Genomic DNA, 16003 nt, shown 5'->3' on the forward strand with positions numbered 1-16003 from the left:
CGTAGAGGGAGCAATGGAACCGGCGGATGGACGTAGAGGGTTTCTAAATACCTGGTCAAGGCCCCAAATCTCGAAAATGAGCCCGTCGGTCTGTGTTTGCAGCTTCCGGTCTTTTTTCCGAGACGAGACTTAGGTTAACGGCCGCCATCTTGATTCAGCAGGGAGGAGAGCGCATGCTCTCGGTGACGCAACACAGTGGGCGGGGCGTCATGTTTCTGCTTCCCCTCCAGGTCCTAGCTCCCGGCCCTATAATACAATGACCAATAGGTTTCCAAACAGCTTCACCCACCCTCAGACTGTAGCTGCTGTTTGCAGCCTCGATGAGTCCATGGGCCATGTACATATTCAGTGTGAGAGGTTGCAAACTCTGTATAGTTACCTAAAGCGGTTACACAGCTTTTGGTTACACTTCAGCCCCAGGCTCCTCATGTTTACATAGAAACATACATAGAAAATAGAAGCTGGAAGTCGGCCGTTCGGCCCTTCGAGCGTGCGCCGCCATTCATTATTGTCATGGCTGATTATCAAATTCAATACCCTGATCCCTGTCACCCCAAGATATTTATCTCATTGAAATCAGGCTCTACTTCCACTTTTGAAGAACGTGAATCCAAAGATTCATGACCCTCTGAGAGAAAAACATCTCGTCTCTGTTTTCAATGGGCAATGCTGTTTTTAAAAACAGCGACCCCCGAGATTCTCCCCTGAGAGTAAACATCCTCTCCAGATCCAAAAGAGAAAATGCTGGAAAGTCTCAGCAGGTCAGGCAGCACCTTTTCTCCCCCTTTGCTTCCCCTTTCCCCCTTTTTCTCAATTTTACCTCCCTCCAATCCACCCCCCCTCCCCCACATCTTCATCCATCACAACTGATGAAATTCAACATGGGCAAGTGCGAGGTCTTGCACTTTGGAAAAAAGAATAGAGGCATGGACTATTTTCTAAACGGTGACAAAATTCATAATGCTAAAGTGCAAAGGGACTTGGGAGTCCTAGTCCAGGATTCTCTAAAGGTAAACTTGCAGGTTGAGTCCGTAATTAAGAAAGCAAATGTAATGTTGTCATTTATCTCAAGAGGCTTGGAATACAAAAGCAGGGATGTACTTCTGAGGCTTTATAAAGCACTGGTTAGGCCCCATCTGGAGTACTGTGAGCAATTTTGGGCCCCACACCTCAGGAAGGACATACTGGCACTGGAGCGGGTCCAGCGGAGATTCACACGGATGATCCCGGGAATGGTAGGCCTGACATACGATGAACGTCTGAGGATCGTGGGATTGTATTCATTGGAGTTTAGGAGGTTGAGGGGAGATCTAATAGAAACTTACAAGATAATGAACAGCTTAGATAGGATGGACGTAGGGAAGTTGTTTCCATTAGCAGGGGAGACTAGGACGCGGGGGCACAGCCTTAGAATAAAAGGGAGTCACTTTAGAACAGAGATGAGGAGAAATTTCTTCAGCCAGAGAGTGGTAGGTCTGTGGAATTCATTGCCACAGAGGGCTGTGGAGGCCGAGATGTTAAGCGTCTTCAAGACAGAAATTGATAAATTCTTGATTTCTCGAGGAATTAAGGGCTATGGGGAGAGAGCGGGTAAATGGAGTTGAAATCAACCATGATTGAATGGTGGAGTGGACTCGATGGGCCGAATGGCCTTACTTCCGCTCCTATGTCTTATGGTCTTATGGTCTTAACTTCTTCAGCTTCTCTGCTGTTTGGCCATTCACACTTTTTATTCTCTCTATGGATTGCCATTAGCATCTTTTCCCCTGGTTCCTGTGGCTTGGACCCATCTTTCCTTCCCTCACAGTGTAAATATCTCCCACTTTCTATGCCTTTTCTAAGCTTTGACAAAAGGTCATCTGGACTCGAAGCTTCAGCTCTTTTCTCTCCTCACAGATGCTGCCAGATCTGCTGAGATTTTCCAGCATTTTCTCTTTTGGTTTCAGATTCCAGCATCCGCAGTAATTTGCTTTTACCCTTCTCTCCATATCCATCCTGTCAAGAGTTTTCAGAATCTTGAAGGTTTAAATTAAGTTGCCTCTTACTCTTTTGAAGTCGAGCAGAAGCGAAACTCAAGCAGAGACTGTCTCACTGCTCCTCATCAGACAATCCACCTATTCCAGGTATTAGTCTACTAAACCTTCTATGAACTGCTTCTCATAAAGCAGTTAAGGAATAATATGCACTCATATTTTTCCTTAAATAAGGAAACCAATAATGTACACACTGCTCCAGATATGTCTAACCAATGCCCTGTGCAACTGAAACATAACTTCCTTGCTTTTACTCAATTCCCCTCATAATAAATAATAGCTTTCTGAATTACTTGTACCTGAGACAATCTTGCGATTTTCTATCGTGATGCATTTTGGACACTTTTTAAACAGGGAGTTAGAAAGGGAGTTAGAAGGGCGGCACGGTAGCACAGTGGTTCACACTGCTGCTTCACAGCTCCAGGGACCTGGATTCGATTCCCGGCTTGGGTCACTGTCTGTGTGGAGTTTGCACATTCTCCTCGTGTCTGCGTGGGTTTCCTCCGGGTGCTCCGGTTTCCTCCCACAGTCCAAAGATGTGCGGGTTAGGTTGATTGGCCATGCTAAAATTGCCCTTAGTGTCCTGGGATGCGTAGGTTAGAGGGATTAGTGGGTAAATATGTAGGGATATGGGGGTAGGGCCTGGGTGGAATTGTGGTCGCGGCCGAATGGCCTCCTTCTGCACTGTAGGGTTTCTATGATTCTATGATTCTGCTCACCTCAACTCAGCTTTTCAGCTCAACTTTTTAATCCTTTTTCTCTCATGTTCTCATCTGGTTTCCTTTTTAAAGCATCTAAAGTATTTGTCTCAACCACTTCCAGTCGCAGTGAGTTCCATATTCTAACAACTGTCTGAAGAAATAAATATCTCCTCCTGTTTGATTTATTTGTCTCTGTTGTCTGTTCATGGTTCCCAGTATTGGAAACACCAACAAGTGGAAACATTCCATTCACATCGACCTACTTATCCCATTCAGAAAGCCTATATCAGAAGAGACAACATTTTACTCTTGGTTTGAGCTTGTTGTGTATAAATCTTAGAATCTTAGAAACCCTACAGCACAGAAAGAGACCATTCGGCCCATCGAGTCTGCACCGACCACAATCCCACCCAGGCTCTACCCCCATATCCCTACATATTTACCCACTAATCCCTCTAACCTACGCATCTCAGGACACTAAGGGCAATTTTAGCATGGCCAATCAACCTAACCCGCACATCTTTGGACTGTGGGAGGAAACCGGAGCACCCGGAGGAAACCCACGCAGACACGAGGAGAATGTGCAAACTCCACACAGACAGTGACCCAAGCCAGGAATCGAACCCGGGTCCCTGGAGCTGTGAAGCAGCAGTGTTAACCACTGTGCTACCGTGCCGCAGAATGAGAGGAGATTTGTGTGGAGTAGAAATTCCAGTACAGATCAGGGCAGGGGTGGGAGGGTGGCGGCGGAGGCAGTGGCACAGTGGAACTATCACTGGACTAGCAACGCAGAGACCCAGGATAATGTTCTGGGGACCTAGGTTCGAATCCCACCACAGCAGATGGTGAAATTTAAATTCAATTAGAAGTCTGATATTGACCATGAAACCATTGTTGATTGTCGTAAAACCCCATCTGGTTCACTGAGGTCCTTTAAGGATGGAAATCTGCTGTCCTTAACTGGTCTGACCTACATGTAACCCACAGCAATGTGGTTGACTCTCAAATGCCCTGTGAAATGGAGGGCAGTTGGGGATGGGCAGTAAATGCTGTCCCAGTTGGCGACGCCCACACCCCGTTAAAAATGAATTAAAAAAAATAGACTGGCCTGTTTGTGTTTTGTGTATCTCATGTATTCATAGAATCCCTACAGTGCAGAAGGAGGCCTTTCAGACCACCCCACCCAGGCTATTCCCGTAACCCCACATATTTACCCCGCTAATCTCCCTAACCTACACATCTTGGGACAGAAAGGGGCAACCACCTAACCCGAACATCTTTGGAGAGTGGGAGGAAACTGGAGCACCCGGAGGAAACCCACACAGACATGAGGAGAATGTGCAAACTCCATACAGACAGGTAACCAAGGCTACAATCGAACCCAGGTCCCTGGTGCTGTGAGGCAGGAGTACTAGCCACTGTGCCATCCATGTAATTCTTTGTAAACTTATTTTGCAGGAAATTGAAGAGAAGGATTTGCAGTCTGGATGATCGAATCTCACGTCAGACAGAGTCAATCGGTTCATCGGGATCTGAAAATTTGTGCATCTGAAGGGATTTAATTGACCATCTCAGTTGGAAACTGGTGAGAATCTGTTTCCTTGCTCCTCCTGTGGGGAGGGATTGATACAGCTGGAAAACATGCTGACACGACAGCGAGCTCGCAACAGTGAGAGTTCATTCACCTGCTCCGTGTGTGGGAAGAAATTCATGTGTTCGTCCAACCTGCTGGCTCACCAACTCGATCACATTGATGAGAAGCCTCTTCAAAGCTCTGGCTCTGGGGACAGCGTTGAGACGCCTGAGGAACAGGCCCAACACCAGCTCCTTCACACTGACGAGAGACCGTTCAGCTGCTCCCACTGCGGGATGAGGTTCAGCCAGTCCTCCCGCCTTGCAGAGCACCAGCTCCTTCACACACACGAGAGACCGTTCAGCTGCTCTCACTGTGGAGAGTCGTTCAGCAACTCAGTGCATCTCACTGAGCATCAACCAGTTCATACCAAGGACAGGCCATTCAGCTGCTCCCAGTGTGGGAAGAGATTCACTCAGTCCTCCCACTGCACCGTTCACCAACTGGTTCATTCTCAGAAGAGACATTTTAAATGTTTTAAATGTGAGAAGACCTTCAAAAGAAGCATTAGTCTGCTGAGACACCAGGACACTCACACCGGGGAGAAGCCGTACCCCTGTTCTGTTTGTGGGAAGAGATTCGCTCATTCATCTCATCTTCTGACACACAAGCGAGTTCACACTGGGGAGAGGCCTTTCCTCTGCTCCCTGTGTGGGAAGAGATTCACTCGATTTTCACGCCTTTTGACACACAAGAGTATTCACACTGGAGGGAAACCATTCACCTCCTCAATGTGTAGAAAGGAAGAAGTTCAATCAACTGACCAGCTGACACACCAGCGAGTTCACACTGGGGAGAAGCTGTTCACCTGCTCGGTGTGTGGGAAGGAATTCACTCAGTCTTACTATCTTCTGAGGCACCGGCGAGTTCACACTGGGGAGAGGCCATTCCTCTGCTCCGTGTGTGGGAAGATGTTTCCTCGTTCATCCCAGCTTGTGATACACGAGCGTGTTCACACAGGGGAGGGGCCTTACGCTTGCCCTGTGTGTGGGAAAGCATTTGCTTCTTTACAACACCTGCTGAAACATCGGCCTGTTCACACCGGGGAGAGGGCGTTCATCTGCTCCGAGTGTGGGAAGGCTTTCACCGAGTCATCCAGCCTCCGGACACACCGCCGCACTCACACAGGGGAGAAGCCGTTCTCCTGCTCCATATGTGGCAAGAGATTCACTCAGTCATCTGACCTGCTGAGACACCAATACATTCACACAGGGGACAGGCCGTTCACCTGCTCTGTGTGTGGGAAGGGATTCATTGGTTCATCCCGCCTGCAGACACACCAGCGAGTTCACACTGCGACAGAACCGTTCACCTGCTCTGTGTGTGGGAAGGGATTCACTGATCCATCCCACCTGCAGAGACACCAGCGAGTTCACACCGGGGAGAAGCCGTTCACCTGCTCTGTGTGTGGGAAGGGATACACTCAGGTATCGAACCTGCAGAGACACCAGCGAGTTCACACTGGAGAGAGGCCGTTCCTGTGCTCTGTGTGTGGAAAGGGATTCGCTCAGTCGTCCAGCCTGCTGAGACACCAACGCATTCACACCGGGGAGAAGCCGTTCACCTGCTCTGTGTGTGGGAAGGGATTCACTGATCCATCCCGCCTGCAGAGACACCAGCGAGTTCACACTGGGGCAAAACCGTTCACCTGCTCTGTGTGTGGGAAGGGATTCACTGATCCATCCCGCCTGCAGAGACACCAGCGAGTTCACACCGGGACAGAACCGTTCACCTGCTCTGTGTGTGGGAAGGGATTCACTGATCCATCCCGCCTGCAGAGACACCAGCGAGTTCACACTGGGGCAAAACCGTTCAACTGCTCCATGTGTGGGAAGGGATTTAATCAGTATTACAGCCTGCTGAAACATAGACGACTTCATGTGTGACCGGCAAAGTTGGATTCTGTTGTTTCTGCGCCCTGAGATAAACAGTAACAATTGGATCAATAGTTGAGGCAGTGGCACAGTGGAATTATCACTGGACTCAGGGTAAGGCTCTGGGGACCCAGGTTCGAATCCCACCACAGGCAATGGTGAAATTTGAATTCAATTAAAATCTCGAATTAAAAGTCTAATGACAAACCTTAACCATTGTTGATCGTCGTCAAAACCAATCTGGTTCAGTAATGTCGTCCTTACTTGGTCTGGCCTACATGTGACTCCAGACCCACAGCAATGTGGTTGACTCTCAAATGCCTTCTGAAATGGAGGCAGTTAGAGATGTGCAAGAAATGCTGGCCCAGCCAGTGACGCTTATATCCAGTAAAAATGAATTTTTAAAAAGTTCCTCAGTATCTCAGTAACCTCCTCCAGCCCCACAACACTCTGTGTAAATACAAGTTGTTGATGATTATGCCCTGAGATAGAAAATGTGAACCCGATTCCCCTCGTCCACCAACACAGCAACTTCTTCATAAAAATTGAAGCACATGGGATTGGGGTGAATGTATTGAGATTGAAAACTTGTTGGCAGACAGTAGAGTAAGATTAAACAGGTCTTTTTCCAACTGGCAGGCAGTGATTATTGGGGTAATGCAGGATCAGTGCTGAGACCCCAGTTAGTCACCTGCCATGGGTCTTCTGTTTTTATCCCCCCTGTTTACAATGCATCATTTCTCAATTGTTGCTTCTTAATATTCTAATTTAAAACCATGGATAAGCTCAAACCACTTTTGGATAACCTGTGACTCCCTGATCAAGAATCTTACCGACCACTGCATGCCATTCTGGTCACCGTATTATAAAAAAGATATCTCGGCACTGGAGAAAGGTACAGAGATGATTTTTAATGATGATACCAGAAATGTAGAAAGCAGCTCACCATCACCTTCTCAAGGTCAATCAGAGGTTAGCAATAAATGCTGGCCAAGCTCGCGATGTCCACATCCCATAAATGATTTTTAAACTGTGTGTTTGGTTATCTATCAGGAAAGGATTGACACGCTCACGCTTTCTTGAAAAATTAAGGCTGAGGAGTAACCTAATAGAGGGCTTCAAAATTATAAAAGGTTTTGAAATAATGTTTCCTCTTGTGCAGAAGGGCAAAACTGGAGACCATCAATACAAGACAGTCGCCAAGAAACCCAATAGGAAATCCAAGATAAATTTCTCCACCCAAAGAGTGGTGAGAATATGGAAATCATGACCACAGGGAGTGAAATGAACAGTATAGATGTCTTTCAGGGGAAGCTCAACAAGTATTTGTGTGTGATTTTATAATTCATTCAGGATTTATTTCAAAAAAACTAAGAACAGTAAGGTAACAGGAGATATTTTGAGGCATCTGAGAGTCTTTCTGTGTGTGAGGGTGTCTGTGAGTGTGTGTGTTACTTCTCATTGGTTTCACACCAACATTCCTCTTTCTGAGCAGACATTCTGGCCCCTGATAAACCCATTGAGTGATTTGAATGGTACAATTCAGAGATTCTTCATCCAGGGTGAAACCACAGGCTGACTGTGTGCTGTGTAAAACCTGACATCTACACAACCTAATCCCACTTCTCCTGGAACAACTTGAAGTGACTACAATTTTCCAGATTGATTTCTTTGCTCTCAATATTATTTCAGATAGTTCATAAATTCCATGAGTACGTTATCCTTTAACACACCTATGGTGTCCAGTTTAAAAACTTCCCTCAGTCTGACCAACATATAGCAATGGGATTGCTGCTATTACAGGAATCCATTCTGTAAATCTGATTCCTGGCTCTCTGGATTAATGCATTGATCCAGACCTTCCCACTTAACACCAATCCATACCCCATCTGAGTTCCAGATTTTAACATGATTTCTCAAAACGCAGGCAGCAGGGTGGCACAGTGATCAGCAGCGCCAGGGACCTGAGTTCAATCCTGGCCTCAGGTATTACAAGGAAGCTTACATTAACACTGCAATGAAGTTACTGTGAAAATCCCCTAGTCGTCACACTTGGCACCTGTTTAGGTGCACTGAAGGAGAATTTAGCACGGCCAATGCAGCTAAGCAGCATGTCTTTCGGACTGTGGGAGGAAACCTGAGCACCCAGAGGAAACCCATGCAGCTACAGAGAGAATGTGCAAACTCCACACAGTCACCCAAGACTGGAATTGAACCGGATCCCTGGCACTCTGAGGTAGCATTGCTAACCACCGTGCCACAGCTCTCTGTGTGGAGTTTGCACGTTCTCCCTGTGTCTGCATGGGTTTGCTCAGAGTGCTCCAATTTCATCCCACACTCCAAAGATGTGCAGGTTAGGTGGATTGGCCATGGCAAATTGCCTCTTAGTGTATGGGTTGGGGGAATTAATGGGGTAAATACATGTCACACAAAATCCTTCTTCATCTCAAACTATAAATCTCTGTCCCCACAGACTTCCTCCTTCCTAAAGTAAAGTTTATTTATAAGTCACAAGTAAGGCTTACATTAACACTGCAATGAAGTTACTGTGAAATTCCCCTAATTGCCACCATCCGGCGCCTGTTCGGGTCAATGCACCTAATCAGCATGTCTTTCAGACTGTGGGAGGAAACTGGAGCACGTGGAGGAAACTCATGCAGGCCTATTGATACGATTGATTGTAACACTATCCTTCACCTTCTTTTTCCCCAGTTCTCCTCCCCTGAAGGTGCTGACTCTCGGGATCAGTTTCACACTCACCTGCTGCCTTCCCCAATGTCACCCAAGTGTCTAAATCTTTCCACCTGAAGTTAACAAACTGTTTTGTAAAGGGGACATCCCAATGCAATCCAGTGACTCCCCACATGTACTTTGTGTCAGGGTGGGGTCACTGCGCCCCCCACTCCCACTTTCCATCACAGTCCCGGGAGTTTAGAGACTGGGATCCGCATGAGTAATGGCGGCCGCAGCTCCCACAATCGCCCACGATGGAGAAACCGCTCTATCCACCACGCGGGCGGGCCACATTGGGCTGCGCATGTCCAGAGGAGAGAGGAGGCTGCGCATGTGCAAAGAGATCTCACCCACCCCCCCACCCCATGACGTTCATGCTGAAGTGTTGACCAATGGAAAGAGTTGGAGGACCGGAAGGACTCTGGTCCTCCAGTCAATCAGAGTGCGGGCGTTTTGTGAATGAACATGGAGATGCAGTCAGACAAAATTTTCCCGCTCTCCCTAATATCTGTGAGTAAAACACTTTCTTTTCTCCCCCTTTCAATTTATTTTCTCATTCTGGGGAAAATTGGGGACTTGCGGCAACTGAAGGGAATGAAGTGAATCCAGTCTGTACATTCCACACATTTTTACTCCAGTCATATAGACATTTATCTGTCTGGCAGCCTGCATGGAGGTTTTCAGCTCTCTGTGTCCAGGACAGGAAGCAGTGAGCATGGATTTGTCAATCAGCCTCAATCAGCACCTTCAGGAGAATTGGGAGGGTGAATATTAGATACAGCGGAGTGAGAATGGAGGGAGAGTGTGTGGGATGGAGATTCACAGCTTTTGGAGAATGAGGGAGGAAAGAATGTTCCATAGAAACTAGAACTGTCTGTTCTGAATTTCTAACCTGTACTGACAGTGATGAATTTAATAAATTCCTTTTACAGAATATCAGAAGGTGAGGATTTACAGACAGTAATCTCAAAGCAAATGTCACATCAATATCTGACAGAGTCATTTAATTCATCATGTCCTGAACATCATCAGCCTTTGTACCTAGAGGGAGAAATATTTCTCTGTTCTTTTTGCTTCTGGAGATTTTAAACATCAGCGTGACTGAGAATTTACCAAGTCTCACGCACACACCCGAGTGAGAGTGTTCCAGTGCACTGACTCTGGAAAGAGCTTTAACCAGGGACACAGTCTGCAAAAAACATTGCGGCATTCACAGTGGGGAGAGACTGTACCCGTGTACTGTGTGAGATTTAACTGATTGTTTAACCTGGAGAGTCACAAGGACACCCGAACCATAGAGAAACCGTGGAAATGTGGGGACTGTGGGAAGGGATTCAGGTTCCCATCTGAGCTGGAAATTCATCAACGCAGTCACACTGGGGAGCGGCCGTTCACCTGCTCTGTGTGTGGGAAGGGATCCTATGATTCATCCAACCTGCAAACACACCAACGAATTCACACGGGGAAGAGACCATTCACCTGTTCTGATTGTGGTACTGGATTTACTCAGTTATGTCATCTGCAGACACACCAGCAAATTCACACTGCAGAGAGACCATTTACCTGTCCTGTGTGTGGGAAGGGATTCACTGACTTATCCAGCCTGCGGATACACCAGCGAGTACATTCCGGGGAGAGGCCGTTCAACTGTCCTGTGTGTGGGGAAGGATTCACTTGGTTATCCAGCATGCGCAGACACAGAGTCACTCACAGCAATGAGAGACCCTATAAATGCTCTGAATGTGGGAGCGACTTCAAAAGCTCTCAGGTTCTGATGTCCCACCAGCGCATTCACACTGAGGAGAGACCGTTCAGTTGCTCTCACTGCTCAAAGAGATTTAGAATGTCATCCTATCTGCGGGTACACCAGCGAGTTCACACTGGGGAGAAACAATTCACTTGCTCTGCCTGTGGAAAGGGATTCACTCAGTTAACCAATCTGCAGAGACACCAGCGAGTTCATACTGGGGAGAGGCCATTCACCTGCACCTTGTGTGGGAACGGGTTCACTCAGTCATCCCACCTGCAGACACACCAGCGAGTTCACAAGTGATCACAGGGGTTGCATTCTGCTGTTATTGCTGCTGTTAATCACATCCGGGACTGGGCTCATTGGCAGGCTCTTTAACAGAAAGTGAGTCCCTCTAAGGTAATTGGCAAAAGAGCCAGAGGGGGAGATGAGACTTTATTTTTGACACAGCGATGTTAGAAAATGGGGTTCAGGGAGTCAATTAGCCCTTTCTCCCCTTTTCCCAAACTCTGAAATGATTGCCAGTGATAACCCTTATTGGTGACAGTGGTTAGATTTTATTCAGTATCAATAAGAGCTGACACAGGCTAATGTCTGAGCAGTCGTATCAAAGTGCAGCAGCATTACCATTACACTCTGGGTAGAAGCAGCATCTCCACGGAAATGCTCCCTGCTCTGCCCCAGATGCCATGGCACCAGTCAATGCAATATGTAAAACCTCGACAAACCTCTGTGCTCGGGAATCCCTTCTCATACTTTTTTACATCACAAAGTCTATGGAGACTGATATAACCCAATCATTGCCCGGCTAACATTTGAACGGACCAATTACAAAACCAAATGGTGCAAAGGGACAAGAGGGACATGAGTCTCTGGAAGGTGTTGAAGATAATTTTCTGCAGCAGTGTGTTTCTGCTCCAATGAGAGGGCAGGCACTGCTGGACCTGGTTCTGGGGAATGAGTTGGCCCAAGTGGATCAAATATCAGTGGGAGAGCATTGAGGGGAGAGTGACCATTGTATCATAAGGTTCAGGTTGGCCATGGAAAAGGACAAGGAACAATCCATAAGAGAGATCATTAATCTAGGGAAAGCCTCACCTTCGATAGGATGAGAATGGATCTGAGTCGAGTGAGTTGGAATCAAATGTTGGCAGAAAAGCTGATGGCTGAACAATGGGTCACCTTTAAGGAAAATCTATTGCGGGCGATGTCAGGGTATATTCCCTTAAAGGGGAAGGTTGGAGAACTAAATCCAGGGAACCAAATCGTCAAACCTGGAGAGTCACAAGGCCGTCCATACCCTGACGATATGGTGGAAATGTGGGGATTGTAGGAAAGGACTCCATGCCCCCTGTGAACTGGAAACCCATCGACCCAGGCACAGCAGAAAGAGGCGCCCATCTGCTCTGTGTGTGGGAAGGGATTCATTGATTCACCCACTCTGCAGCAACACCAGCGAGTTCACACTGGGGAGAGGCCACTCACCTGCTCTGTGTGGGGGAAGAGATTCAGTAATTCCTCCATTCTGCTGATATACCAGCAAGTTCACACTGGGGAGAGGCCGTTCACTTGTTCTGAGTGCGGAAGGGAGTCAATGACTCATCAACCCTGCTGATACACCAGCGCATTCACACGGGAGAGAGGCCATTCCCCTACTCTGAGTGTAGGAAGGGATTCACTCAGTTATCCAATCTGCTGAGACACCAGCGCACTCACACCAATGAGAAAACATTTAAATGCTCTGATTGTGGGAGTTGCTTCAGAAACTCTGCCGACCTGAAGATCCACCAGCACATTCACACTGAGGAGAGACCGTTCTGCTGCTCTCACTGCACAAGGAGGTTTCGAACATCATCCAAGCGACTGAGCCATTGGCGAGTTCACACTGGGGAGAGGCCTTTCACCCACCCTGTGTGTGGATGGGATTCACTTGGTCATCGGAGCTGCTGGGACACTCGGGCAGTCACACTGATTGGAGCCTTTCTTGATGCTCTGACTGTGGGTGTTAATTGTATCGATTAAGGTGAACTACATGGAGGTTATTGATTGGATCTATAAAGGGACAGTTAGTGACGGTGCCTGGAGTTAGGAGGTATACACCTGTAATGTTTCACTCCGTGAATAAATCTACACCAAATAAAGATTGACTCCACCCTAAGGCTGTCAGGATTATCACATTCTTTGCAGCACAGGTTTCTTTCCTCAACTCCAGTAGATGTTCCGACAGTTTCAGCATCCACTTCTTGTTGGGAAGCAGCATCTCAGTAAGTTTCCCTTTGGATCATCGGTTATCCTCACCCGCTCTGTTGTGGGGTATTTTGAGATGGCCAATTATGTTTTAACTTAATGTCAAACTCATGAGGCAGGTATCTCTGTATAAAGATGTAACATTTATTTTAAAAAGACAAACAAACAAGCAGCTGCCCGGAGACCATCAAAGGGTTAAGTAGCTCCAGAGCGGCAAAACCTCTCAGCTGGTTCTGACATGTACAATCAAAAACAGATCAATTATAGATTTTCTTATCAATAATTCCTGCCTTATATTAGCTTAAAATCAATTACATTCAGTATACACACATCAATATAAATCTCTATCAAGTACCCCAGCCAACCACATTCTGCCAGTCAGCATAATGATATCTCATTAGCCATTCAATGCCAGGCGCTCACACCCATCTTGGCTGAACTCATCCCTATTGCTAAGTAACTATAACCGCTCATCATAGAGGTCAAAGTGAACAGACATGTGTTCCTGTGTCCAGGTACATATCTATTCTATGTCCAGACAATGAATATCTCTTTTCATAAAGTTTCAATGTGTGTTCCCTCATAAGAAACTTTCTGATATAAATTCTGCGAACTAAAGGGATCCCAGGCCTTTGGCTCTGAACTTTTAGCTGATACCATCATACTTTGCAGCATCTTTGCTTTTGGGTGATGTGAGCAATACTTAGAACATTTTCAAAATACATTAAAAAATATCAGCATATGTTTTCAAATTGTAATTGTTTAATCTTACTGCATACACATATGTCTAGTCTATTCCCCTGTTAGCTATCAACTAGTTTCAAGAATCATTCTGAGGGGCTTGGATAGAGTGGACGTGGAGAGGATGTTTCCAAGAGTGGGAGAGACTAGAACTCGAGGGCACAATCTCAGAGTGAAGGGACGCTCCTTTAAAACTGAGATGAGAAGGAATTTCTTCAGTCAGAGAGTGGTGAATCTGTGGAATTCATTGCCACATAGGGCTGTGGAGGTCGGGTCATTGAGTGTCTTTAAGACAGAGATAGATAGGTTCTTGATCAATAAGGGGATCAACGGTTACAGGGAGAAGGTAGGAGAATGGGGATGAGAATCATATCAGCCATGATTGAATGGTGGAGCAGACTCGATGGGGAAACGGCCTATTTCTGCTCCTATATCTTATGGTCTTATTTAACTCTTTATTACTATTCTGTCTGAAAATCTTATGAGCTGGTTAGGAATCCCCCTCTACCCGCTCCCTGTGAGGAGGCCGGATGTGGATTATTACCAAAAGTCTGATTGTCGGTGGGGGGTCTGGTGGGTGGAAGCAGAACCTGGAGTTGGGCAGTGGGTGTTACCGTACTGGTATTGAGGCTCCTGGGTGGTCACACTGTGTTCCCCTTCTCCATGGGATGCCACCTGCGTGGGTTCATGGTGGGCACTGGAAATTTCCAGCATACAGTTTAGTGTGGTGTTACATCCCCCTCCCTACAGGGTGTGGGCGGACAACATTCCTCCCTTTCTCCCAACACCCCACAAACAAGATTCCCGGAGAGAGGGATCCACTGAGTTATAGTCAGTACATTTAATCAATGCAGTAGATTGTGTGGACATAAAAGATTCTCCAGCTCTCCATTCACCTGGATCCATCTTGTGGATAAATGTTATGAAATAGTATTTCTCCCGAGCCTTCAATTGTCCCAATCCAAAACTCCTTTAAGCTTCAGTCCATCTTCATTGTCTTAAAGTCCGTTTGTCTATGGGGTTTGTGTCAGTGCCTTGATCATTTCAAAATGTTTTCTTACTCTTCAGGCCATGTTTACCACTGCATGCCGTGTATTCTGAAGGAGTCTGCATCAGTGTCCTGTACACCCTGTCCTAATGGGTAAGTACTGTTAGGAGGCTGAGGAACCACTTCCACCTCTTTCCTGTGCTATTTCTCACCTGTACCCAGTCTGATCCTTCGTGTTGCTATTTCAAGCTGACATCTCTCACGACTGTACTAATATCATCCTTCATTAACAGAGCTACCCCACCTCCTTTTCCAAGCTTCCTATCTTTTCAAAGTGTCAAATACTCTGCAATATTTAGTTCCCAGCCTTGGTCACTCTGTAACCATTGTTAGGACACCAGGCCGGAACTCCAAGTTATATTAGGAAGCCAGACTAGACACCAACATTTATCTTTTTGGGAAAAATGTGAGGAGAGGAGACTTTGCTCCAGGAGTGATGAGAAAATAGGGATTTTTTAATATTAAAATAAACTTTATTCACAACAGTTTAAATACAACACGAACAACGCAAACAATTAACAGCTGAACAATACTTAAAATGAAAGGAAACAATTTAATTTCTAACTTAGCAACATCCGTTCAGAGGTTCAAATCCCACTTTAAATACAGTTAACAAGCACAGATCATAGAGTCATCGAGGTTTACAGCATGGAAACAGTGTCTTCGGCTCAACCTGTCCATGGCGCCCTTATTTTTTTAACCACCAAGCTAGTCCTAATTTCCCACGTTTGGCCCATATCTCTCTATACCCATCTTACGCATGTAACTGCCTACAACGTTTTTTGAAAGACAGCATTGTGCCCGCCTCTACTACTACCTCTGGCAGCTTGTTCCAGACACTCACCACCCTCTGTGTGAAAAAATTGCCCCTCTGGACCCTTTTTATCTCCCCTCCCACCTTAAACCTATGCCCTCTAGTTTTAGACTCCCCTGCCTTTGGGAAAAGATGTTGACTGTCTAGCTGATCCATGCCCCTCATTATTTTATAGACTTCCATAAGATCACCGCTCAGCCTCCTACGCCCCAGAGAAAAAAGTCCCAGTCTATCCAACCTCTCCTTATAACTCAAACTACCAAGTCCTGGTAGCATCCTAGTAAATCTTTTCTGCACTCTTTCTAGTTTAATAATATCCTATCTATAATAGGTTGATCTGAACTGTACACAGCATTCAAAGTGTGGTCTTACCCAATGTCTTCTACAACTTCAGTAAGATGTCCCAACTCCTGGACTTAATGTTCTGAC

General features: G+C 46.4%; 1 protein-coding gene across 1 annotated transcript; it reads left to right on the forward strand.

Annotated features, from left to right (window-relative positions):
- Positions 1–4487: 4487 nt before the first annotated feature.
- Positions 4488–6253, forward strand: LOC144485373 (uncharacterized). Its single transcript, XM_078203567.1, has 2 exons — positions 4488–4546; positions 4663–6253. Exons 1-2 carry the CDS (start codon positions 4488–4490, stop codon positions 6251–6253), a joined length of 1650 nt encoding a protein of 549 aa, XP_078059693.1.
- Positions 6254–16003: the final 9750 nt, after the last annotated feature.

This window comes from Mustelus asterias, unplaced genomic scaffold (genome assembly GCF_964213995.1).
Source record: "Mustelus asterias unplaced genomic scaffold, sMusAst1.hap1.1 HAP1_SCAFFOLD_192, whole genome shotgun sequence".
Lineage (NCBI taxonomy): Eukaryota > Metazoa > Chordata > Chondrichthyes > Carcharhiniformes > Triakidae > Mustelus > Mustelus asterias.